At 37.3% G+C, this 24,444-nt stretch overlaps 4 protein-coding genes across 4 annotated transcripts; 1 reads left to right on the forward strand and 3 right to left on the reverse strand.

Moving 5' to 3' along the window:
- Positions 1 to 144: 144 nt before the first annotated feature.
- LOC147473663 (lysine-specific demethylase JMJ26-like) lies at positions 145 to 8,663 on the reverse strand. The gene is made up of 12 exons (XM_086587139.1): positions 8,044 to 8,663; positions 7,647 to 7,762; positions 7,444 to 7,543; positions 7,191 to 7,332; positions 6,762 to 6,825; positions 5,922 to 6,669; positions 4,212 to 4,541; positions 2,190 to 3,161; positions 1,920 to 1,992; positions 1,737 to 1,822; positions 773 to 892; positions 145 to 413 (listed from the first exon to the last, which is right to left on the reverse strand). The coding sequence occupies exons 1-12, from the start codon at positions 8,467 to 8,469 to the stop codon at positions 336 to 338; spliced, it is 3,255 nt and encodes a 1,084-aa protein (XP_086443265.1). The 5' UTR covers positions 8,470 to 8,663; the 3' UTR covers positions 145 to 335.
- Positions 8,664 to 9,819: 1,156 nt separating this feature from the next.
- On the reverse strand, positions 9,820 to 13,884 carry LOC147473664 (O-Glycosyl hydrolases family 17 protein). Its single transcript, XM_086587141.1, has 4 exons — positions 13,406 to 13,884; positions 10,470 to 11,723; positions 10,345 to 10,372; positions 9,820 to 10,175 (listed from the first exon to the last, which is right to left on the reverse strand). Exons 1-4 carry the CDS (start codon positions 13,464 to 13,466, stop codon positions 10,025 to 10,027), a joined length of 1,494 nt encoding a protein of 497 aa, XP_086443267.1. The 5' UTR covers positions 13,467 to 13,884; the 3' UTR covers positions 9,820 to 10,024.
- A 1,683-nt stretch (positions 13,885 to 15,567) lies between these two features.
- LOC147473665 (uncharacterized) lies at positions 15,568 to 22,471 on the forward strand. The gene is given in 12 exon segments (XM_086587143.1): positions 15,568 to 16,116; positions 16,206 to 16,463; positions 16,927 to 17,169; positions 17,391 to 17,540; positions 17,728 to 17,993; positions 17,995 to 19,221; positions 19,302 to 19,375; positions 19,474 to 19,555; positions 19,635 to 19,760; positions 19,879 to 19,985; positions 21,067 to 21,227; positions 21,928 to 22,471. Coding segments are annotated over 12 exon segments (3,366 nt in total). The 5' UTR covers positions 15,568 to 15,675; the 3' UTR covers positions 22,159 to 22,471.
- A 585-nt stretch (positions 22,472 to 23,056) lies between these two features.
- HMGA (high mobility group A) lies at positions 23,057 to 24,303 on the reverse strand. Its single transcript, XM_086587160.1, has 2 exons — positions 23,942 to 24,303; positions 23,057 to 23,792 (listed from the first exon to the last, which is right to left on the reverse strand). The coding sequence occupies exons 1-2, from the start codon at positions 23,990 to 23,992 to the stop codon at positions 23,277 to 23,279; spliced, it is 567 nt and encodes a 188-aa protein (XP_086443286.1). The 5' UTR covers positions 23,993 to 24,303; the 3' UTR covers positions 23,057 to 23,276.
- Positions 24,304 to 24,444: the final 141 nt, after the last annotated feature.

The following is a 24,444-nucleotide window of genomic DNA, read 5'->3' on the forward strand; positions in this document are numbered from 1 at the left end:
ATTGTTATTTCTGCCAGTTTTAGATTGACTTTCCTTTTCTAGTCCAGAGTGGACTTTTTTTTTTTTTTTTTTTTCCGCCTCTGTAATTCTTGCATGAGATGCAATATTGGAATCAGCACTGAACATAACAAAAGTGAGCTGGGTTGTAGAATATTTAATCAAGGAAATTTACAATATGGTATAGACCCGTCCTCTTTCATACATAATAATCGTCCAACATAGTTTCTACTGTAAATTATGGGATGGCACAAAAGGTGATCAGCTGCCATGTTTACTAATTTATATACAGAACACAACTTAAATCTAGCTAGTGGCCTGAACACAACAAAATTTGCCTACATGGTCACTTGCTTAGTCAGTCGCTCCAAATCCTCCACAGCTCGGCTGATTGCATAAATTGTCATTTTCTTCACCTGATTTACAAGCAGTGTTTTAAATCAGAAACTTCAGACAGTCAAATGAGTTTAATTCTTTATTTAGCTTATTATTGGAAGTAAAGGGAAGTTACAGCACAACTGTACTACTTGCATGTATCATTAGCATCCACAATTACGAAAGGAAAGCACAGACCTTTTCAAGAGAAACCCATTGATAGTTTGCCACATTCCTAGGTAGGAGCAACAAAGTGCATGTCCAGTGCACGCCGTGAGATACTATTGAATTTCTTCATAATCTTACTTAATATATTTCCAAAAGGTACATAAAATAACCGTACACCATGATGACATACCATAACCAGTGACTCAGTGAGAACAAGACATGGATAGCCTACCTCAAGTTTGTCTTCGTTTTCCCTGTGATTTGGAGGAAGGAGTCGGAGTTCCTTAGCGAGACGGTTGCACTCTTCGACATTTTCGGGCGAGACAAAATCAACTGCAACCTTGGTACATGACTGCAAAGCAGATCAGTCCAAAACCAATATATAAAACATCACCATCATAAAATATTCTCAGTAGTAGTACTAAAGGAACATTGTTAGATGAGAGCGCATACATTGTGGGATCTTCCTAAATTTATAAAGGAAAATAATACATTCAGAAATTGCAAAAGATATTACATTCAGAAATTGCAGGAAAAACCTGCAATGGATTCACAACTTCATAGCATCAACACAAGGCTGGCATACATCCATAGAAAACATCGATAGACATGAATTTCACAGTCGTGCACTTGACTACAATTGCAAAAAAGGAAAGGAAAAAAGGAACCCAGGTTGATATTGGTTTCTACTGAGTTCAACCAAATCAGACTTGTAACACAAATTTTAGGACTTCCTAAGTTCCTAAGATCAAGAAAATCAACCAACCTCAGTATAGTAAGTTGACTACTAAGCTCTGAACCTGATGGACCCAGCCATAGACTCATAGTTACAATTTTATGAAAACTTTGATGGCTGGAACAAATATAGTTTTCATAACATTGGCTGACAAACTGACATATTCAGGGTATCAGAATTTATCCTGCTTGAAGAGAGAGAGTCCCAAAAAAACACATATAGTGGCATTTGTACTATATGGATTGACTGGAGTTCCTACTTGTGCATGCTTAAAAAATACCCAAATTCATAATCCAAATTCATGACAATGTAATGCCACAAGGTGGCAGTCAAACTGATCCATGCAAATTCACAGAGCAGAACTCTTAGTACGTTTATCTAAGACGCTAATCATTTCAGTCATATAAACCATGTTATGAGGAGAATGGTGAAAAAGGAAACCCGTCTAAAATTTTCATGCCTTCAGATTTCTAACTTGGTGAGGGCATCCAACTGGAACAAACACTGCATCTCCAACTTGTTGCACAAAGGTCCATGGTTCAATTCCTAAAAGTTAAAAAAGAAAATTAAATGTAAAGCTGATGGATAAAATATATAATACAGAAAATGGAAACACGTCAAGGGGCATATTATATAAACTAACCAAGTTCGTCCTTCAGCTTCCTTTTATGTGCTAAGCTTAAGTAGAAAGCCTGGTCATGAATTGGATGAACAACCTATATCATTAATGGCAAGTGCAAGTTAAACAATTGATAAGTATCAAAGTAGAGGCAAATAAATGATGCCCATGTTAAACGCTGTACGCCTGTACATACACCTCTTTACTAGCTGCATTATAGTTTTTACATGCAAAGTTGCAAACGACATTTCGAAAAATGCAAGAATGTAGCAATTATCACAGGTTTGTAACTACCTGCTCCACTGGGGAACAATGGATATGTCTAAATTCCCTGGAATGCTCTCTAAGATACTGCTCAAGCTTAGGAACATCTTGTCTTCGAAAAATGTCCCAAAGGGCACCGCCCTTTGATGGAGTAGACATCTCTATTTTGTCAGAATAAAGACCAGTCTCCCTTTTTATACCTTCATTTCCATTTGTCTTCGTTACATGTTCTACCGTAGCAGCAGCCTTCCCTTGCTCTACGGATAGAAACTCAGGATCCTTGTCCTTTCTATCCAGATCTTGATGTATAAAACTAAAAACTTCATCAACTTTAGATCTGGGACGATCTTTGGTTCCACTAAATGCATCATTTTCCTTTGATTGAGTGATCATCTCTATGTTGTCCGAATAAAGAGCCCACCAGTTCCTTTTTTTACCTTCATCGCCATTTGTCTGCATTACTTGTTTTACCATAGCAGCAGCTTTCACTTGCTCTATTGATAGAAACTCAGGATCCTTTTCCTTTTCATCCAGATCTTCATGTAAAACACTACAAATTTCATTAACTTTGGATCTGGGACAATCTTTGGTCCCACTAGATGCATCATTTATTTCATCTTTGCTGTCTTCTGTCATAACTCCAGCATCAAGAATGTTACTATCCATCGCACTGGCCTTCACTTCTTCTGTTGATAGAAACCTAGGATCCTTGTGTTTCTTATCTAGATCTTCGGATAAACGACTAAAAACTTCAACATAATTTGATCTTGAGAAATCTTTGATCTGAGTTAATTCATCGGTTTCTTCCACCTTAACTCTAATATCTGAAACGTTATTTTCCAGTGTGACATCAAATCTGGCTGCAACCTCCTCATTCTGCATAAGCCTAGAACAATGAAATTCTTTTTGATCTTGGGCCAGGTGCTTTTTCTTCAATTTTTCAATTCTTGTAAGTTGATAGGACGGAAGAATCACTTCTTCAGTGTGTGTCAGAACATTTACCTTACAAGCAGAAGGGGAAAATGAATAATGTCATCAATGAGATTCGTCTGTCAAAAAGGGAAGCATATAGATTATAGCAATCTAAGCATTAATGACTACATTATTAACATAGCAACATGGACACTGGTAAGTGGTAACCCCAACATTTTAAAAGGAGAAGCAGAGAAGAGCGCAAGTTACATTACTCACTATATATAACAGTTAGTCCGTTTAAGTAGGGCACAATGATAGAACTGTGGCATAAACAAAATTAATCAAACTGGTATAGTATTTTGGGTAGTGTTCCACTGACTAAATTTAAATGTCTTCACCAAATTTAAATGAACCTGAGAACATGATAAAGAAAGTTGTAAAAGAAGTTGATACTTTGTATATCTCCACTTAAAGGATTGACTCCAATAAAAATATTGTTTATATCTACAAAGAACATGCTTTGCAGTACATAACAACGATACAGACATTCACAACACCTTCAAGCACAGCTAAAACACGTGAAACATGCTTCCAAAGGTCGGCATGCAACAAACACTTGATCTACCAGACTACCACAACAGAGCATCCTTAATGCAATTATCCTTACTAAATAACAAATAGCTTGACTAAATTGCATATCCTTAAATAGGCCTTTATCAATAGCATATCCTTACTAAATAGGTCTTTATCAATTACTTATTATATCCAGACAGCAGTAAGCTCGACTTTAATAGTGTTATTATGATTGAATGTGTCATTACACATTTCCACCTAAGGATAGCTAGAAGCCTCCTGAAAAGTCCTAACTTCTACATGCAAACCACGTGACCACTTTAGGCCCTAGGAATGACGTATAAACGCATAATATCAACCTGTTAGGATGGCATCAGTCATAACATTTTGAGGTGCAAAGACAGTGAATACCAGTTTCTTCTATAGGAGCAAGAGAGCTATAAAACTGTCAATCCAGGAAAAGTTTCAAAATATATACAGTTTGACCTATAAGTAGTTACATACAATAAGCATCTGTACCGCATTTTTGACCTATAAGTAGTGACATATAATAAGCATATGTACCGCATCTGACAAGTCGCAATGAAGCTTAGCTACTGAGTCCCCGCGGCCCAGTTCTTCAGCATTCCCATAAGCAATATATGTTTTAGGCCCCAGGTCTGGCTTCAGACTCTCCTCGGGCAGCTTTACAGAAAGATTAAGGAACCCATTCTTAGGATGTGTATATTCCTGAAAAGGCAAGGCACTGATGAACTCAGCACAGTGGCGAGGCAAACGCTCCTCAATCAAATCAGACGGGGGCCAATCTTTCAGCTTGAGCATCTCAGGCCACATGTTTTTATGTGCTCGACCCTCTGAATACCCTTTAAAGAATTGATGAATATTGATTTCAACCTGCACGCAAAAAAAAAACAGATTACCTATATAATCATATAACCACTAATCAGATATCTAGACATCCCTGCACTGAACTGTATACAAAAGGAAGAAAATCATTGTACCAATACAGAAACTAGGATTCTGCACTGGCATCAACAAATCATTACTGACTTCTATTTCAATAGTCAGGGTCCACTAAGCCGTGTCAAGGAAACAGTCTGGCAGTCTGCCAAGCTCCTGCTCGTACTTGGATCAGGATACACACACCCCCACCCCCCCACCCCCCCAACTCCATTCAAAATTTACTAGATGGTAGATCCATGCCTATCTCATTTGCTCTCCTAAAGTTTACAAAGTCTATATAGGGTTTTGTCCAAAGGTTTACCAAAAGGGTCCCTACAAGATGAACTAAGGGCTGACTTTTGGTGCATATGTTCTCCCCGTCATGGAGATCATCTTCACGAAAAATCAACTCATTCAGACATTTCCAAGCTTGTTAAAACTGTTCTCAACTTTAAGATTTATCAGACGGTTCAAACAATTTCAACTTAGAAGCCTCTTTTGACAAGGTTAGAAATGTCCAAATGAATTGAATTTTTGTGAGGATTTTCTTTAGGGTGAGGATCTAATATCCACAAAAAACTAGCGCTTAAATCATTTTTTAGGTTCACCAACGAGCCCTTTGTAACCTTTGCATATAACATTTTGTAGATAGATCCCATCCCTTTATTGTTTATACTTTCCAGCATAGAAGCTTGGATAACTAGACTACCAAGGGAACACCATCTTGCCAAAACTCATATGTTTGAGATAAAATGAAATGACTAGATAAGCATTAAAATGATGGACAGAGATGTAGACAACTAGCCAGCCAAGTGACCTCATTATTCCATAGGAAATGTAAATGAGTAATGAAAGGTAAAACACAAGGATCTCACTGTCTTCATTGCATAACCCGGGCAGTCACATGGGGTATCACTCCGAGGAACCATCAGGTCCAACAGAGGAAAATAAGTGCTTAAAAGCAAGACATCGATATCACAGCAAATTGCTAATGAAGTACAATTATAATACAAGAAAAACTTCGTAAAGGCAAAACAGTAAAAAGGATTCAAATGGTATATTACAAGTTTCAAGTTCTATGTGTTTATATTCATAATATTTTAATCTGCGCAATAGAAATAAACAACATTACTCTATTAAGATTACTTTCGTAGAGGAAGCTTAATATTAATTTATTGATTTATACCCCAGGAGCACACCCTTGGATCCCATGTACTGGAAAAGATCTTAAGACTATTCAAAAACTTTCTTAGAACCATTGTCGGTAGCAGGCATACATTGAGTACTCTACTTCTAAATAAAAAGCAAAAGTAATAGAGTAGATGCTCTAACCTCGCACCAATCGATGCAATCAATGGCATTCACTGCTAAATCCTGTTTGGACTTTGTTACCTCACGGAATGCACGCCACATAACCATTGGCTCCCAGCTCAGGCCACAAGTAAGTTCAAGCACATTGCGCACAATGACAGGCTCACCCTTGACCCAATGCTTCTGAAAGTGATCCAGCTCTGAATGTTGGACCTCTCTAGCTGTTGGGTAATACAGATAATTGTCGTTAGAATCTTCTCGGGAAGCAGCTTTGAGCACATTCTTGTTGCCAAAGTCAATATCCCCAGCAGAGTCAAAACAGGAGCAGTTCACTGCAGAAGATCCGGGTGTGTTTAGATGTTTGTAATTATTGTCTATTTCTTCCGCTTTCTCTTGCAAATCCATGATCCAGCTTTCCGGAAAAATACACTTCAAGTCCAAACATCCACTGCTGCAACCACCAGATTGCTCAGGTGGACACGGGATGGTGCCATTTTCAGTGGCACTCCACTTACAACGTGGGTTGACATGATTCTTACAGCTTGACTCAACAGATAAGTCCAAATCACTTTTCACTGGAAATGAAGTGGGATCAGGGTCACTGCCATGCATGTAGGCTTTTCCTCTGTTAGGATAATCCACATCTAGGTCCACCCCACCTCCCTGTAGACAACCATCGCGAATCTCCCGGCAACAAATAAGGCAAAGGTCATAAGAACAATTTTTACAGCTTCTATGGAAATCAACAATCGAAGTTTTGCAATTATTGCTGCCCAAGAACATAGCAGAGATTTAGTTCGTAACAGTTACAATAAAAAAAAACACATAGATATTACAAAATTTCAAAGAGAAACATCATACCAGTACAAGCGCTCATCAACGGAAGAATCAATCTGCTGTAACTTAATATCTGAGATTGATAATCCTGGACAAATAAAACAGCAACACCAAAATATGACTACTGAGGATGTGAGAAGTGGAATTCTTACATGTGAAAAATATTGAGTCCTGCATCTAAAACACAAGGATGGATTGACTACGGGTGCATATCTCACAAAAGTGAAAGCTGAATATAAAACAAAAACAAACCTGCCACTCCAAAAACTTGAATATATACATCTGTTCCATATTAAATCTAGTTTTCAATATATGATCATTTTATATGCTGTGGAATTCCATGATTATCGAAGAAAAATGAGTGAAGTAGCTTCCCATACGGATGTCAAAATCTATCTATATGAACGAAACCGCATTGTAAAGGACTGATGTCAAGTATTATGCAGGTCATACCTCGAATCTGAGCCTCCACCAATTTTTCAATTGTCTGTTCTTCATTAATTTGCTTTAAAAATGGGAGAAGTACATGTACTATATATTTGGAATAGTAAATAACTTCATCCCTCTTCATCTCCACTTTTCTGTCCTTCACCTCCTACGGTGATCATATAGAAGGTATCATACAATCAGACAGCATGAAAATTGTAGAGAAGATGATAAGCTGCTAACAAGAGTGAGTGGAAGTGCATGAACTGCCAAAACCAACCTGACAGAATATAGTTGAGCGCAAGCATGCTTTGCAATTGCAATTTTTACGGCAGAATGGACAAGCCTCTTCAATTTCCCCCTCTGACATCTGAGAGTACCTATGTTTCGGGTTGAAAAAGAGAAATGTGAGAAAATTACAGCTCAACAGCTTCTGTACTTCTCCATATAGAGTGGAAATGTGGCACACGATGAATAACATACCAAGCATGTATGCATTGTACACAAAATCTTTTGCGCTCACATTTCCTGCACTTTACAGCCATATCTTTACCACTCTTCTGACATTGATGGCACATTAAGCATTCCTCTCCATTCCCCTGCTTACAAACCAAATAACTGAGTTCAATTTCAAGCCTCTACAAGGTTTAAACCCATAACAGCAAACCTATATATGAAAATAAAATACTGGATTCAAAAATGAGAAAAGCCCCAACCTTATTATTAGGATCCAAAACTAATATCCAGAAAAAATATAAAAAACAACAAAAAGTGGAGTAATAAACTTATTATAGCTAGTCTTTCATCGTTTCCTACAAACAGACCTAGCATAAACAAATAAAAATCCATTCTTTTTTTTATCAAAAATCACTTGACTTACATTTGCACCACTGATTCTCTTTCTAGCCTCATCAGAACTTCTAAGCAGAAAAGTAGAACTAGTACGTTTTCCTTGTTTAACCTTTCCCAGCATATCTTCAACAACCTTTGCTTTCCCTTTTCTCACTCTCAAAACCCTCTTATGAATAAACTCCTTCTCTTCCTCAGCCTTAACTCTCACCAAACTCTCACCACCAACTTTCCTCTTCTTCTTCTTCTTCTTCTTCTTCATCCCAACCTCTTCGTTTTCGTCTATGTTTGGAGACATTCCAAACTGTTTTAAGTAATGATACTCACAAAGAGTCTTTCCATGTATCCTCCAGTTCTCACACCTCCATGATTCCCCAACATCACTTTTTTCACAACGAAGGCTATCAGGTGCTGCACACCAAAACTTCCCATAGTCTTCTGGATCAACGTCTTTCATTGTTGTTACTTGTTAGTCTCAAAAGTGGATGTGGGTTTGAGTTTTCAAAAGAGAAACAAAATGAGGGCAGAGCAAGTGCTGTGTCTTTTCATTTCCATTTCCTCTTTTATACGTACACTGCCTTGACCATGCTTTGAAACCATCAACTTTCCCTCCACGAATTGTTACTGTACTGCCTCTTATTATAACGGTTATTCTGTCCAACACTCGGTTTTGCAAATATATAACCATAGTAAACATTTTGATCCATATGACCATATCTGTATTATCATTGCAACTAGAGGAAGATGTAAAGGTGTCTTTTAGTTAAACTTACATATAAAATTAGGAAGAGAAAGGATTTGAATATGGGAAAAATCGAGTTTGTTGTTTGAGTGAACTGCTTACGTATCTATCTCTCGATTCTGGGAGAAGAGAAGTATCAGGTCTGACGTATTTTATGTGGAAGGTATTTATAGTTGTTGAGCATGAAGATCTGCTTAACACGTGTACTGACGAGTACAGATGTGTGGTTGAGATCAGAAATGCGTGTAGGACTAGTGTTGGTAAGAATTCCATAATGATGGGGAGTGGTTGTAGTAGTTCATATATTGCGGTAAGGGTTGTCCTGGTAATGATTACATTTGGACAAAAGATGACGTCATGAGATAGAACGCTCTGCATGAGGATGTGCGAGTTGATCTATTCTAGAGCGATCTCGTAGCTCGGGTGTGTGAGCTGATAAAATAGGTCGTTCTGAAGGCAATTCGAAGAACGAAGTCAAAGGTCGGTACGGTATTTCCGTTATGCTTAACACGTGTTTGATATTCCTAAATGAGAATATCACTCTCTCACAGAAGAATTTGTTGAAAATATTGACAGGCCATATACTCTTGTTAGAGGGGAGATTACGTATGGTATCCCATTGGTAATTTATTTAGTGGTTTCAACTTTGTTTTTGGTCTGTTTTTTTAACTTAAAGTTCTAAAATGTATATTTTGTTTTTGTTGCATCAGATTTGCGACCCAAGATTATTTTGTCCAAGCAGAATCCTATTAGAATTTACAGTGTTAGGAGGTCTAGAGTTTTAATGGTCAAGATTCCTAATTACTGTGTGTGGTTAATACTTGATAGTAGCTTTCTTGTCACAGCCCATCAGTTAATGACTGCTGACTGCTGATCCCTTTAATTGATAGCTATATTTTAGTAACTTCCCATGACCGATCCTTTGCTTGTTAAATCAATCAGTTTTCAAAAAACCCAATCATGCTAAAGCACACTTGTTGTTGCCTGTCAGCTTATGCATGCAATGTCTAAATATTTTTTGAAGCTTCGATAGTCGAAAGCTCAGCTCGTAGACCACACACCCCATCAACAATTACAACATTGGACAAGAATGACAAACATAGTTCAAATGATTTGCTGCTTCACCCCTTCCAATCTCAAGGCACAAAATTGGGGCATCTGCTGCAAATATATACTTTTACAAAGGGAGGAGACATAAAACGGAAACAAAAAAGAAATACATCATATGGTCGTCAATGTCAATAGTGGAGTGTTGTAACAGCTCTGTTTCCTATAAGAAGACTGCACTCCAAAATAAACCTCCAATCACCAGAAAGCTTCTCACATTGACCCGGTACAAAAGAGGTATTGAACCTGAGGCTGTAGAGTTAGAGGAAGGAGCCAATGTTGTGCTGTTTAAGAAGGTACCGTTTCTACCACCACTACAACCACAAAGAAACACACATAGCAAAAGTTATGCAACCACCACGGGAAGTTTTACTCAATAGAAACCAGCGTTGAGTTTTGACAAGTCAATTTTTTTTATTATACACAAAGAACAAACAAAATCAAGAGAGTAAATGGGTGCTTATGAAGAAGTTCAAGCCAAACCTTCCAGGAAATAGACATGAAGAATGACCTGCAAGGACAAACCAACCAGTATCAGTATGATTTACTTCCAACAATGGATAATAAATTAATAATACTTGAGCATTTGGAGAGGGAAGATTCTTTACTTGGGTCAGTGGTACTGATTGCAGCAACCCCATTAAAGTAACAAGTCCCTGGAGCCATTCCCATCAGGTGATAATATGCATCAAAGGCATAGGATGCATGTGCTACTACATTGTCAGGTTCGTAGCACGGTTGCCCCTGCTTTAACGCTGAGCAATCCACTTTACCAGGCCCGCACGCCCAATCTAATGCTGCCTGCAGCATCTTGGGGTCAGAACCATCCTTGGCGGTGCAAAACGTTTGGTTTGTAGTGTCATTCGCCAATATTAACCCAGAACCAGTAAGGCGCATAATATAAACCGGTAAACCGTTGGCATCAAAAAGTCCCCAGTTCTTTTCTGATAGTGGCCCAGGTTTGGTATCCTCGTTGTAGAGCTCGTAGATGTAGGTGCTAACTGCTATACCAGGGTGTTTGGGTGTTCCAGTGCTATTCAGCACGTGGCGTATCAAGTTGCTATTGTATGTATTTGCATTCTCAATAGTGGCATCTGGCTCAGAGGGGTCTCCTTTTGATGGCCAGCCCGTCTCAAGTACTACAATGGGAATATTGGTGAAGTTCAAGTAGGCCATCGCAAAGTAAGCTGCATCAACCACAGCATAAAAGACATTGCTGTAGTGGAGAAGAGTATTAGAGTCCACTGCCTCTTTGTTTGGAGGCAATGGACGGAAGAGTGCATAGTCCAGTGGAATAACATCATTTGACTGCATATAATCATAGTAAGGGTACACATTAAGCAAAGGAGGGGAGCCAGTGGTCTGCAAGAATTTGAGCAAAGGTACCATGACTGGATCCCATGAGCGGTTGAAGAAGGCCTGGGAGGGTGGAAACGAGTCCAGGATGATGGAAGACGAGTGAGGTGTGGAAACTTTAATTTGGTCATCAAGATTTGATGCAACAAGGGCTGACTGGATGAATTTGAGTGCAGAAACAAGAACAGGTGCAGCATTAGGAAGGATTGTCAGAACCTCTGAGCCTACTGCAATACCAGTGATGTTGGTAGCTGGTACATGAGCAGCAACATTACGCGCTACCCAGTTGGCAGCAGTAGCATTGGACTGCCCTACACCAAGGAGCTCATTGTTGGGGACACTGATGGTGACATGGATGCCTGAGTTGGCAAGTGCAAGGAGCATTGCGCGGTCAGCATCATAGAGACGGACATGTCGGATCTGCTGGGCCTTCAGCAGCGCAACTACCTGGGTAGGGTTTGGCATGTCAGATAGGTCTGTGCCAATGTTCACACCGATGAAGGCATCTGCTCCATCGAAAAAACACACCCAAAGTGCAGAAAGATTAGAGTATGATCGTGATGGTTGCTAGAAAGACAATATAAAATCTCTCCATCACCCGGAACCCAATGGCATGCATCACATAATTTATTGGATCGTTTTTCAACCACAAAAAAGCTACAATTTGTGGCAATATTCCCTTCTTTGAATCATGAATGCATGGACAAATTAATACAAATTAGGCCCTGGTTCTAAATAGCAACAGTCTATGTCAACATTGATGGACATATCCTGAATTAAGGAGGATTAGAGGAAATATCTGACAAACAATAGGATGTTGGGAATCAGAGACATATAAAGTTATTAATTCACACAATCTTATTTGCAATGGAAACAATAATATTCCTATCTTGAAAATTAATAATGCAATCCATCACTTTCACATTGGATTGATTAACCACCAAATTTTGCATATCCAAACAATAACAATATACAGTAACATGATAATCTCTAATTTTTCAAAATTATTGTGATTATAAGCTGGAGTTCAGCTAGAATGCCATTTCCAATTTTCAATGAAAACAGACACCTAAATTTTGCACCATTTTTTCTCATTCCAAGTATGAGATACAAGTAGTCAACTTGCTTAATAGGCTATGAGATCAACCAAAAGAAGCGCCATAAAACATGTCCAGGGAGCGTCTTAAATAATTATTAATTGAGAATATAATGATATATAATTTTTCGCTCCAAATATACACAAAGGTGGTAAAATTACTGAGTAAAAGTATATACATAAATGATGGAAAAGAAATGCATTGGAATGAAATAAGGGACAACAAAAGTAAGAAAGATGATGCAGTTAATGGACAACAATGTCTCTTTCAGATGACTTAATTCTTGGGACAACTTAGTTGTCATGCACTCATACTCTCATAGAAAGAAGCAAGTAAACACAGAAGCTTAGATATAAATAGATCTAATTAATTAAATTACATGGCCCACACCATAAACTTTCAAGTTTTAATTTGAAAGGAATAAAGACCAAAGATCTCTAAAGACCATATCAAAGGTTCAGAGACAGAACACTTTCAGTAATACAATAACACTCCCAATATATATATCACAAGATATATCTTGTCCTACAGTGTCAGTTTCAGATTTTGACATCAACACAGCAAACATAGTTGATAGTAGTAGCATTTCACAGCCTTGTGTTTTCAACCTGGTCCCCCACCTTCTCCTTCCCCCAACACATGAACTCTGAAATTAAATCTTGAACCAAGTAGCTAACAAATAAAAAAAAAAACTATATTTGAATGTACAAAATGTTTTTTTATTAAGGAACTTCATTCAGCGAAATGGATTATTAACTCAAACAAAGTAAAGCAGCAAGCAGGTGCCGACTAGCAAAGTCGGTAAAACCTTTGGGTGATGATACTAGAGGTCTGGGGCTCGAACCCCGCCAGCATCAAAGAGTTACTGATCTCATTTAAAACAGGCTTGCCAACCAAAAAAAAAAAGTAAAGCAGCAACAGTAATGAAGAAATAAGCAGTCTACACTAGTTATTATAAGCTCAAACAAAGTAAAGCAGCAACAGTAATGAAGACTACTTATGAGCTTAAACTGAACAATCCAAGAGCAAATAAACAAATCCCAAGTAAATAATCAGACAGTGACACAGAGAAAGCAGTGAAAATGTGTCACCTTCATCAGCACTAACAGCAAAGACAGCAAAAAGCAATATAAGTAGACTAAAGACACCCATAGCTGGAAGCTAGAAAAAAAAAAGAATGGATTTTTAAAGGAGGAAGAAGAGAAGAGTGGACTAGTGGAGAAGGGGAGTGAGAATTGAATAATAAAGATTAGAGAGGAGAGAGAAGTGAGAGGGAGTTTATGTCGTGGTGGGATAAGTGCTGCTGCAGAGATCAAAGGGTGGGAAAGAGGTTTGTCCTTGGGCGTGATGTAAAATGTCCAAAGCCTACTACTACTACTACTACTGTACGTACACCATTTTGAATGGCTTAATAACTCTACTAAACTGTCCACTGTGAGAGCTAGTTAATGTGTTTGGAATCTAAGGAGGAGAGAGCATTTAGCTAGCTGGATTCCAACGGTCATCTTCTTTTGTTTTATCCTACAGAGTTTTTTTCTGTTTTCTTTTTTTTTTCATCTTTTTCTGTGTTCTTATTATTCCCTTTCCTTTCTTATTATCTCTTCCTAGTTCCAACCTTTTTCTTCTACTTTTTCTAGGTAGAAAACTCAAAACTATCAATAGTAAAATCTCTGAAATGGTAGTACCAAACCAAAAAACAACAACATTAGATAGAAAAATTAATCATTCTTATTATGTCACATTGTATTTTCCTTGTTCCAAATGTATGTATTTTTAAAATCACACTAACATTTTTTTAATACTTTAAACCATCTTTAGGAGAGAAACCATAAAAATACAAAATATTTTAGCCAAACCAAAAAAAAACAAACCAATTTCAGGAAGATATCAAATAGTTTATAAAATGACGCGGTTGCCGTATAGCCCATGGTACATGCGCAGCAGCTTTAAAAAACTGTGCCCATAAGCCCACCTAAACATTTAAAGTCCAAGTTCAGGCCAGTATTCCAAAACCCCGCCATATGTCATAAGTCTAAATTTTTTTTTTTTTTTTTTTTATTTTCTTCTTTTTATCAGCTTTTAAAAAACTGATTTTATATTACAAAAACCCAAGCCCATTTGGTGTTCAAAAGTCCCACCACTTTGAAATTTGAATAACAACCAAAACAGTAATAATTTTAATAAGTCCAACAATTTAAAATACATATCCACAATCTAATGTCTCTCTTGAAGAGATGTGAAAAATTTATATTTCAAAATGGATAGTGTCTCACCCAATTTAATGAGCTTTCATCGATATAAACTGAATCATTTGGACTCAAATCTCACCAAAATTACATTTAAGCCAGTGTGGATAAAACAATAAGAGTATGGAATTTTTTTACCGACGCCAACCTATTTTTAGTTGAGGCATGAGGGGATGCTCATTATTGTTATTAGCTTTTACAGTTAGATGGGGATTTTTTTTTATAGTTTTTTGCTATTTGTCTACAAGTTTTTATGATCAATCCAATTATTGCATGGTACAAGAAATTTTACAAATTTAGTAAGTTTTATTTTAGAGTACACTCTAAATTTAATTTTGACTAGTTTTTGTTAAATTATGTAGATCGAGAGAAAACACAAGGATGAATTAAATAAAGTTTTTTGAAATTCTAAAATTTGAATCCGTGTTCTATTTAAGGGCCAAAAATAACCATCCCTAAGTCCTCAATTCGATTGGTTAATTGTTTTAGTTTATTGAAGTTTTTTTAAATTGTTTTAAGAGATTTGCAAGTTTTTTTATTTTGCTCCCACTTATTAACCTTAAAATTTTTATTCAAAAATGACTACAATAGTTTCATATTTACAACAAAACAAACATAAAATTAATTTTAAAGTTTTTTTGCTAAATAATTCAGTAATAAAAAATGTCATATTTAATATTTATTTTATTTTTAACAATATATCACCTTTTTTTATTACTAATCAAACCGTTAATCAAGTTAACGTTCTGGGCAAACAAGAGTTTCTAGCTCAATTGGTTATGTAATATGTACCCCTCTCCAAGTTCAAATCTCACCAAAATGTTAGTTGGGATTTATAATCAAACTGTTAAATCAAAATGCTGCTATTATTTTGGACTGAGAACAAAACAAGTCTGTCGTGGGTTATATGTATTGTAAGCCAGTAATTTAGATCCAGCCCGTCGGGCCCATTAATTAGCCAGGTCATTAAACGTGGCATCATCATGTCAGAAGTAGTAGAAATGAATGATTAGAAACAAACAAACAAACAAACACCATGCTGGTTTTGCTCCTCCTCCCTCCTCCTCCTCCTCCTCCTCCTCCATCGACAACACACCACCGGCCGATAATAATAAATGGCAATAGTAACCGGAGATAGCTACTTAGAATATCTAGTAAAATTCGTAGAAAAAGAAGCAGGTCCATTACTAGAATCGACACTAATCCTAAAACTAAACCCAGTCGGGCTTCATTACGTCCAATCCCGTCTTGAATCATTACAAGAACTAGAATCACTTTTAATAAACGCCCCCGTTGATTATCTCCGTGCTTATATATCTGATCTTGGTGATCATCGTGCTTTGGAACAATTACGTAGGATTTTGAGACTCTTGACTTGTTTGAAAGTTGTTTCAGTTCTTCCACCACCCGATAGAGATCCAACTCCGCTTTCTTTATTACCCTTTGGAAGACTCAAAGTTTTGGAACTCCGTGGTTGTGATCTTTCAACATCACCTGCTAAAGGTCTTCTACAACTCAGACATACTTTGGAGAAACTCATTCTTCATAATTCCACTGTAAAGTTTCGTTCTTTAATACTAATTTTTTAATTTTTTTGTTGTTGTTGTTATTATTAGTTTCTCATTAATTTAATTTAATAATTCAGGATGCCCTGCGACATGTGTTTGCTAGTAGGATAGTGGATGTTAAGGACTCTGCAGTCTGGAATAGGCTTTTCTTAGTTTCCTGTCCTTGTAATGGATTGCTACTCATGGATGATTCTTTGCAATTGCTTCCTAATGTCGAGACGCTTGATTTGAGTAGGAATAGGTTTGCTAAAATCGATAATTTGAAGAAATGTACTAAGTTAAAGCACTTGGATCTCGGGTTTAATCACTTGCGCTCTATATCTTCCCTAACTGAGGTATGTTACTACTTCTCTTTAGTGTTCACTAGTTAATCACATTTATGTATCAACGCATGGAATCTCATATAATCTTCGGACTTTGAGTTTGTCTAATGACCACACATACGCCATGATCAAACTTCTGCTGGATAGTAGGATCTTATACTCAAGTGTGATTTATTTTCCCATCTTATAAGTTGCATACTAATTTTGTCTAGCGGCCTATGTAGACTAATATTAACCCTCGCAAGTGTACGGTATGAGTATTTTTTCTTTGGGGAGGGGGGGGGGAGATTAGAAAGGATAGACAATGAGGCACTTAAGTGAATTTTTTAAATCCCCAGCCACACCGACGCATGACTTTGCTACACTCAGGGATAATATTTTGAAACATAAAATATCACATTGGTGACCTAGAGTGAAGATGGGTGGAGAAAGTTTTTGCATGGAATTTACAACTGGGAATTGTTGGATCATGCAGGTTGCATGCTCAATAGTTAAACTGGTTTTGCGGAACAATGCTCTGACTAGTTTGAATGGGATTGAGACTTTGAAGTCCATTGAAGGGCTTGATCTTTCGTACAATGTTATTTCCAATGTGTCAGAGTTGGAGATCCTCGCTAGCCTCCCATTTCTTCAAAGTTTGTGGTTGGAAGGAAACCCCATTTGTTGTGCCCCATGGTACAGGGCGCAAGTTTTTAGCTTGTTTGCTCATCCTGAAAAAGTAAGTACATGTTAATCTCTCTACTTTGGGACATCAGATCATTCACTTAGTCACTTCTCACTTTTGCTTAACCATTGTCAAATATGGGTAACCCAGATAGTCATTTTGTACTTATTTTTGACGGATTGAGCGGGTGTAATATTTGAAGCATGGGTCACTTGATTTAATCAAATCTCATGCTCCTAATGTAACTTGTTCCTTTCCGTGATTGTATGACTTAGCTGAAATTAGATGAAAGAGGAATCACAACTAGAGAATCTTGGAAGAGGCAAATTGTTCTTGCAAGCAAGCTGAAAAGACCTGCTGGATTTGGTTTTTATAGTCCTGCTATAGACAATGATGAAGATGAGGGAACTCTCACCAGAGACAGGGTTAGTGACTATTCTAATTGAAATTGAGTTAATTTGACTCATTGAATAACAAGGGTCAGCACGTGAAAGCCATGTTTCTCAACATGTGAACAATTATATGGGGTCATATGCTGGTGACTTGTTTTTCCCCCTCTCATGCCATCCACACTAATATCTGAGCTATCTAACAACTTTCTCTTTATGACAGAAAAAATTGACCCGTCTTGCTCTGATTGAGGATGAGGAACAGAGGAGGTCTATTCTTTCCGAGGCTGTTGAGCAAGATTCAGGTTCATGCGAAAGTGAAATCCGAAGCAGGGAGGAAACTGTCGTTTCTGATAGTGAAGCAGAAGTAGCTGGCCTAATGAATAGAGTGGAGTTCATGAAGAAAGAGTATTCTGTTCTTTGGCTGCGGGAGTTTAAGGATTGGATGGATCAGCCTTCTGAAAGTTTAGTGAGTAGCAAACATTCAGGTTTCACTGGACCCTGCGAAAGAAAATTATACAAGAAGTAGAAGAGGCCATAGGCAACTTGGGGAAAGTTCAAAAGATGTAGTGGACACCGTTCAAGCATCAGGAGAGGAGAACCGCACAGACGTTCTGGAGCCTGCCAATTCTGTTGAAGATATTTCTATAGGTTCTCATGACCATAACAACTTCGACTTAGTTGGTGAGGTGGCTTTAAAGTCCTCAACAGCCGAGTGTAAAGGAGATTCAAGACCACATGTAGAAAATAGGGAAGTTAATTTTAAACAGGTGCAAGTAGAAGTTTGCTCGCAAGAAGGATTTAATTGTCTTCCTTTGGCAGAGGAACCCCTTCTTCCTGATTCTTTGACATCCCAAAGAGGTATGAAAAATGTGGAGGTTAGTCCAACGCTGGTGACAGCTATTGACGAGATGATGGAGTTGCACCACTTATCTTCCTCTTACCCCAGGTCTCCTCCGCATTACCAGGAGGATATACTACACCGCCGCCACAACTTAGAGGAAGAATTTATGCAGCTCTCAGTGGAATCTTATTCATTGGCATCATCAGATAGTGATACTAGCAATAGTGATGATGAGTACTGCCGATTTGACACATCATTACCTGAAGTTGATCACTCACCGAAAGAACCCGACAGTGGCACAATGGATGACCACTCAGAGATGTTTCCTTTTGAGGATACGTTCTCTGATGGGAGACATGCCACATCACATATAAGACGAAATGGAAGATCCTTGTTTAATTATTGTTCTGATCAAGCTTCCAGAATAAAAAAATTTCTTAGAGAAGACCATTATGGTATGGGGAGTGATGTTGCTAATGTTGATGTATGTGACATTGAAAACTCTGATGATCAAGATGCAGGATTTTCGAGCAAAATGAAAAGAAAACACAGATTAAAGCAAAGAATTGTTTCTCTCTCTGACGAGAAAAAGGCTATAGGCTGCGGAAATCTGTTGCCTCCAAAACAAAATGGTATTGAAGATGTTAGTGTAGCTGACATGGAAGTTTTGGGCGGGAGTGATTGTGAAAAGTGCTGTACCGACACTTATAAGGATACATTTTTTATTGAACCCACTTTTTCTCAGCTTGTGACTGAAGATTTCATAGAGAGCTATTTCCATGCAAATGTTGCCAACTCTAGTGCTTCTGAGATTTGTTTGCAGAGCATGCTCTGTGACTGTATGCTACAGAAGGAATCAGAGTACAAAGAGAGGTAACATTAAATGACCACTTGGTCTGGAGCTTACTCTGTTCTAGTATTAAAATTTATAGCTTCTCTCTTCCCTTGTGCAGTAAAGTAATAATATTGCTGAGTAGTGCTGCCAATGTCTATGTGCTGCTCATGGACAGTACATCTGATGGGTCAGGTTAGGTTCGTTGCAAAACTCATACTGTGAGATACTTCTGTTTTTACAGATGTGTAATTATGTTGATGAATTAACTTACCACTCTCAGTGTTGCACAGGATTTATATCAGAGGTTATTGGATGCCATAGGATAGGAGAAATTAACGAAGTTGTTATTGGTATAGGGCTACAGCTTTTGAGGTTTGTTTTCTAGTTGACTTTTACAACAATGAAGAGAAGAGACCTTCACCTTAATATCATTCTTTTTTCGTTTTGGTAGGGTACACATTGAGACAGACACAACATACCTTTTTGTAACGAAGAGTGTTGAGAAATCAAGGGAATTACTGTCTCTCTTACATGTTTGTGATTCAAATTCAACGAGCAACAAATGTTCACTAAAGAGGTGACTCATGATTTTGTCATTTTTATGTTTAGAATAGTATGCTAAGGTTATACCATTTCTTATGATTTCGTCTTCTTTCATGTGATCGGTCCGGGACCATTGGAATTGACAATGGCAGTGCTGAGCAGGCTCAGGTCGAATTATTTGAGAAACATATCTGTGGAGGTACAAAGATGAGTATATTCCTCTACTCAATATTACTTTTCTGGAGCAACAACAACGAAGGTAATCCCTGCACTATTTGATTACTGCTCAGATGTACAAACTTCCTCTTCAAACTTGATATTTTATTCATTTTTCTTTTATCTTATTTTTCTCTCCCATATCTTATCCATTTTGCTGCTTGATGTGCGGAGATCTTCTATCGTGACTTATGCATAGTCCATGTTGTAATAGTGTCTTCTACTGTTCATGTTTTGGGTCCGACAGAGATTTGAACTTGAGATTTTAAGCTTCTTCAAAGATTTCAGAAATTTTTCTGTTTGAAGTTATTTTTCTTAAATCATTTACTTGTTATGGTGACTCTTATTACCACTCTTTTTTATGAATTCTGTAACTGGTCTTTAAGTATGACTAAACTTGGTAGAAATATCAATAACCTGATGAGAAGATAAGCATAACGATTCATTTTATGGTTGATGTTGTATGTTATATCATATCATGGTTAGTTTTTGGTTACAAGCATCCTCTTTTGCTTTCTACGTGTAATCTGGATTTTGTGATATCCTCCAGCTACCAAAGATACCTGTTTTTCATTTAGATTTTCATTCTTGTTTTACATGCTAGATAGTATGTATGTGGAGAAAAAGAAACAAGAGGAAGGACTTATAGAGTTGGTGACATCTTTAATTATCCGTACTGAGTATACATGTTGGTATTAGGCTATGGAAGAAGAGGCAGAAAATGATTTCTGTCAAGACAATCTTAGACATAATGAGGTGGAAACAGAACGTGGAGTTGTATGTTTTAATTTTACTTTAACCAAGGGAACTACATAAAATACTTGTGATGAGGCTAAAGACTGAAGTATGCTACTATACTTACTTATGTTGTCAAAGCATGAATAGCTAATTTTAAGTGTATAGGAGGATAGATTAGTCAATATTAATTTATTTGTTTACTGAATAACATAATTCTTTCTGCACTTTTTAGGCCCATATTTTGGATACTCATAATCATTTGAAAGTAAATTCTTAGATCTCTTTTGATTGACCAAATAAAGACAAATGAGTTGAACATTAGATCGTAAATGTTACTTTACTTCCACTTTGCGAATGCTTATAATTACCATTTCATGATTGGACAGAAGAGTCATCGCTTTCGAGATCCTTGTTTGTGATTGAAGGGTATATAATTTTGTGTGTTGAAGACCTTGTGCACTTTGCTTTTAATACGTTGGATGATGCATTGGCCTCCTCGTATTTTTCATTGGACTTGTGCTGTTCCATCAGTAACATATCAGAACTGGTATTTTTTCAGTTGTACTGTGTCTCTCATTATTTTAGAAATAGTATTATACTCTGTTTGAATTGGTTAAGCATACTGTATTACAGTATAGTATACATGCTACCGTATATGATCTTTGTACGGTATATTCTAAAGTTATATTACTATTTCAGAAAGAAGAAGTTGAACCATTTTGTTGACAGTTTGTACCATTCAATCTATAGCCTTTCTAAAGAAGTATACGTGGAGGGAGTACATAAAAAGCATGTGAGACCTGATAATGTCCTTCTTTTAGATGCGTCTCACCAATTGCTTACTGACTCCCTCTGTGGACGCCCCATGTTTTAAGTTCGAAATTGCCACATGGACCCTCTGAATGTTTATAGCTTAAGTTTCATAAGTATGTGTTTCATTTGTGAAAAATAGATTTTCCAGAAAATTCTCCCCTGCTTTCCTGATATTCAGGATGATGAGAGCTTCCCTGCTCAGATATTGGAATTGACGAACGAGAAAGTTTTCCAACAAATCAAACACACACTCAAGTAAAATGCTGCCACACATTTCTTGGTTATAATACTTGTCCACCTTTTCATTGACTTGCTGAGATATTATCAGTCTGTCTGTAAATGTTGCCCAACAGATACGTTGGAATTTTAGTGAATAGTGCCTCACTACTTCTGACTGTACATACCATTTGGTAATCTCACAGCTTCTTTTTCAGGCGATTGAACCCAAAGATGGTACATGTGTGACGTTGACTCTAGACTCTGAGAAGTTCCACTCCGATCTTAAGAATGAGAAGACGCTAAACCATCTTGAACAGAGTATGGTCACAGGCTCTCACAAATGGAAGCTAAAGTGGTTCTCTGAAGAGATCTTATTGAAGTTTGTTGCATTACTTAAGGCCCTCCACGCAGAAACAGCCATGCGTCCTTTGACTATAAGATGCTGACAGTGAACAAGTTCTCAGAGATGCTGTTTCTCAAAATGTGGTGATATCTCCGATGCAGGGAGTGCTACGTCTCATGACACTCTCATCTACGTGTAAATTGTATATCTTGTTGCAGTACAGTTTCTTTTCGTGTATAGTAATTCAATTCATTTTTTTTTTTTTTTCTCGATTTTGTTTTATATTTTCCTTGATCTTGATTGCCTGCTTTACTTGGTGAGTCCATGTATTTATTCTTAAACCTTTTTGTGTTTTGTGTAGAATATTATGTTATGTATAAATTGTTCAGATTCAAATAAATTATGAAGAAGCTAAACTCCTCCTTTTTCATTAAAACTATATACTAAACAGTGTAGAAACAGTATATCTGTCATTCTGTAATCAAGTCCAGTGGTGACATTGATCGTTTACAATCTCATTCCTTTTGCAACTGCAGAGTACATTCAAGATTCAAGACAACCTGAAGCTCTTGTTAACAAGTCTTTCATTCCACACCTGAAAATTTTCTGACACACCTTAACATCTAGGGGAACTGGGCCTATGAATTCAGTTTCACTTTCCTATTGTTTTACTTGTGCATGTATATAAAGTTTACATGTCTTCTTGACTTGTTTCTAGTTTCTACACCATGAATAGTGTTGGGTAGAAAATGTGTTCAAGTACTAAAATGTCTCAACCACCAAGTACCTACTGAAATGTATTCTTACCTAAGGGGGGAAGAAATTTGAAATTTGAACTGAAAACAGTGGATTTATTGGATGGAGCAAATCCAGTCAAACTATTATTAACCTTCTTAAAATAGAACAAGATCCCAACTTATTATTAATGCTTCATTCAACCCACAAAAGCAATCAAATCAAACAGAATGACAATATGACATAATAAATTCCAAGACAAGTACTAAAAGAACACATCTTGATTTGATTAGTGAAGTCTAACAGACAAATTAAGTTAAAAAAAAAACGCCCAACAACAAATCCTACAGAAAGGAAGAAGAAGAAGAAGAAGAAGCCTTGTTTGCCATATTTTACAAACACATTACATCCCAACTTAAAAAAAAACCACAACATTAATAAGTAAAACAGTGACCAACAACAGAGGGCATGCTATGTTGTTCCAATTCACACTACTGGAACTTCAGTCTTGGCTTTAGGTGGTCTTCCCCTAGCCCTCGGTGGTCCAGTAACAGCAGACACAGTAGTCGTTGTAATCATCGTCTCCTCATCTCCAGATTCCTTCTTCGGTGGACGCCCACGGCCTCTACCCGCAGCAGCAGCTGCTTTCATCGGTGCTGCAGCAACAGACAATGGGTCTTTTGGCTTGGGAGGACGACCTCTAGCTCTAGGCGGACCAGTATAAGCATCAGCAGGTGGTGTAGAAGAAGAAGAAGAAGAACCAGTCTTGGGCTTTGGTGGACGACCCCGGCCTCGCTTAGGCGGCGCGTTAGGGTTAGGGCGCATGTAGTTGTTCTTAAGAAAAACAACTTCTCCACTGTCTTTCAATTTGTTGAGATGTTCAGTCATGATGTTGAAATGAGCTTCTGGAAGATCTCCATAAGTTGATTCGATGTATGTTGATATTGCTGACCTGTTTGAACCATTCTTGTCGTTTAAAGAATCAATTGCTGCAAATATCATCTGTTGGAAATCAACAAAATTCAAAGATACACACTTTTAGATCAATGTCTAGTTACCAATTTTTCAAAATAAACATAAAGAATGGTTTTTTATTATTTTTTTTGAAAAAAAAACACAACCCCATATGGGGTGGGTACTTAGTTACTTACCTCAGAGTAAGGAGGAAGAGAAGGTGGCTTATTAACTTCTTCAGTAGCCATGACAGTGAAGAAAGGGAAAAAAAAAACAAGTTGAAGAAGTGAGTGATGGGGAAGATGATGGGAGAGGGGGGGGATTTAAAAAGCACAAGATGAAGAGACCAGAAAAGAGGAGGTGGTTTTTTAGAGTTAAATCAACGGTTGGGGATGTCTTATTGAGTTTACATCGGCGCATTTCTATTGAACAATATCACTTCACATGGATTGCTGTCGTGGATGCCTGGATGGTAAAGCTTTTGACATTACCATTTTTATCCTATTGTTTTGAATGAAATCACCAAGTTGTCACTACTAGCTCACATGCCAACCACTATGGCTTTTACATTTTTATTTTTATTCTGTTTTTTTTTTATACAAAAGATGGAGTTTTCAGTATCCCATTTTCAGTTGAATTGTAATACTTGTAGTTTATAACTAATGCAGTAGGATTTAAGAGACTGATAGGTTTATTGAAT

This window comes from Coptis chinensis, unplaced genomic scaffold (assembly GCF_015680905.1).
Source record: "Coptis chinensis isolate HL-2020 unplaced genomic scaffold, ASM1568090v1 utg1955_pilon_pilon, whole genome shotgun sequence".
In the NCBI taxonomy this organism is placed as follows: Eukaryota; Viridiplantae; Streptophyta; class Magnoliopsida; order Ranunculales; family Ranunculaceae; genus Coptis; species Coptis chinensis.

Excerpts from the sequence above, each read along its gene's own strand:
- LOC147473663 (XM_086587139.1), bottom strand. The coding sequence starts at position 8,469 with ATGAAAGACGTTGATCCAGAAGACTATGGGAAGTTTTGGTGTGCAGCA. Across the intron at positions 6,826-7,190 it reads GGTGGAGGCTCAGATTCGAG|GATTATCAATCTCAGATATT; the intron begins GTATGACCTGCA and ends TTATTTGTCCAG. Across the intron at positions 1,993-2,189 it reads ATTGTTCCCCAGTGGAGCAG|GTTGTTCATCCAATTCATGA; the intron begins GTAGTTACAAAC and ends TTAATGATATAG.
- LOC147473664 (XM_086587141.1), bottom strand. The coding sequence starts at position 13,466 with ATGGGTGTCTTTAGTCTACTTATATTGCTTTTTGCTGTCTTTGCTGTT. Across the intron at positions 10,373-10,469 it reads AATCAGTACCACTGACCCAA|GTCATTCTTCATGTCTATTT; the intron begins GTAAAGAATCTT and ends TTGTCCTTGCAG. Across the intron at positions 10,176-10,344 it reads TCATGTCTATTTCCTGGAAG|TGGTGGTAGAAACGGTACCT; the intron begins GTTTGGCTTGAA and ends TTGTGGTTGTAG.
- HMGA (XM_086587160.1), bottom strand. The coding sequence starts at position 23,992 with ATGGCTACTGAAGAAGTTAATAAGCCACCTTCTCTTCCTCCTTACTCT. Across the intron at positions 23,793-23,941 it reads CTCTTCCTCCTTACTCTGAG|ATGATATTTGCAGCAATTGA; the intron begins GTAAGTAACTAA and ends GATTTCCAACAG.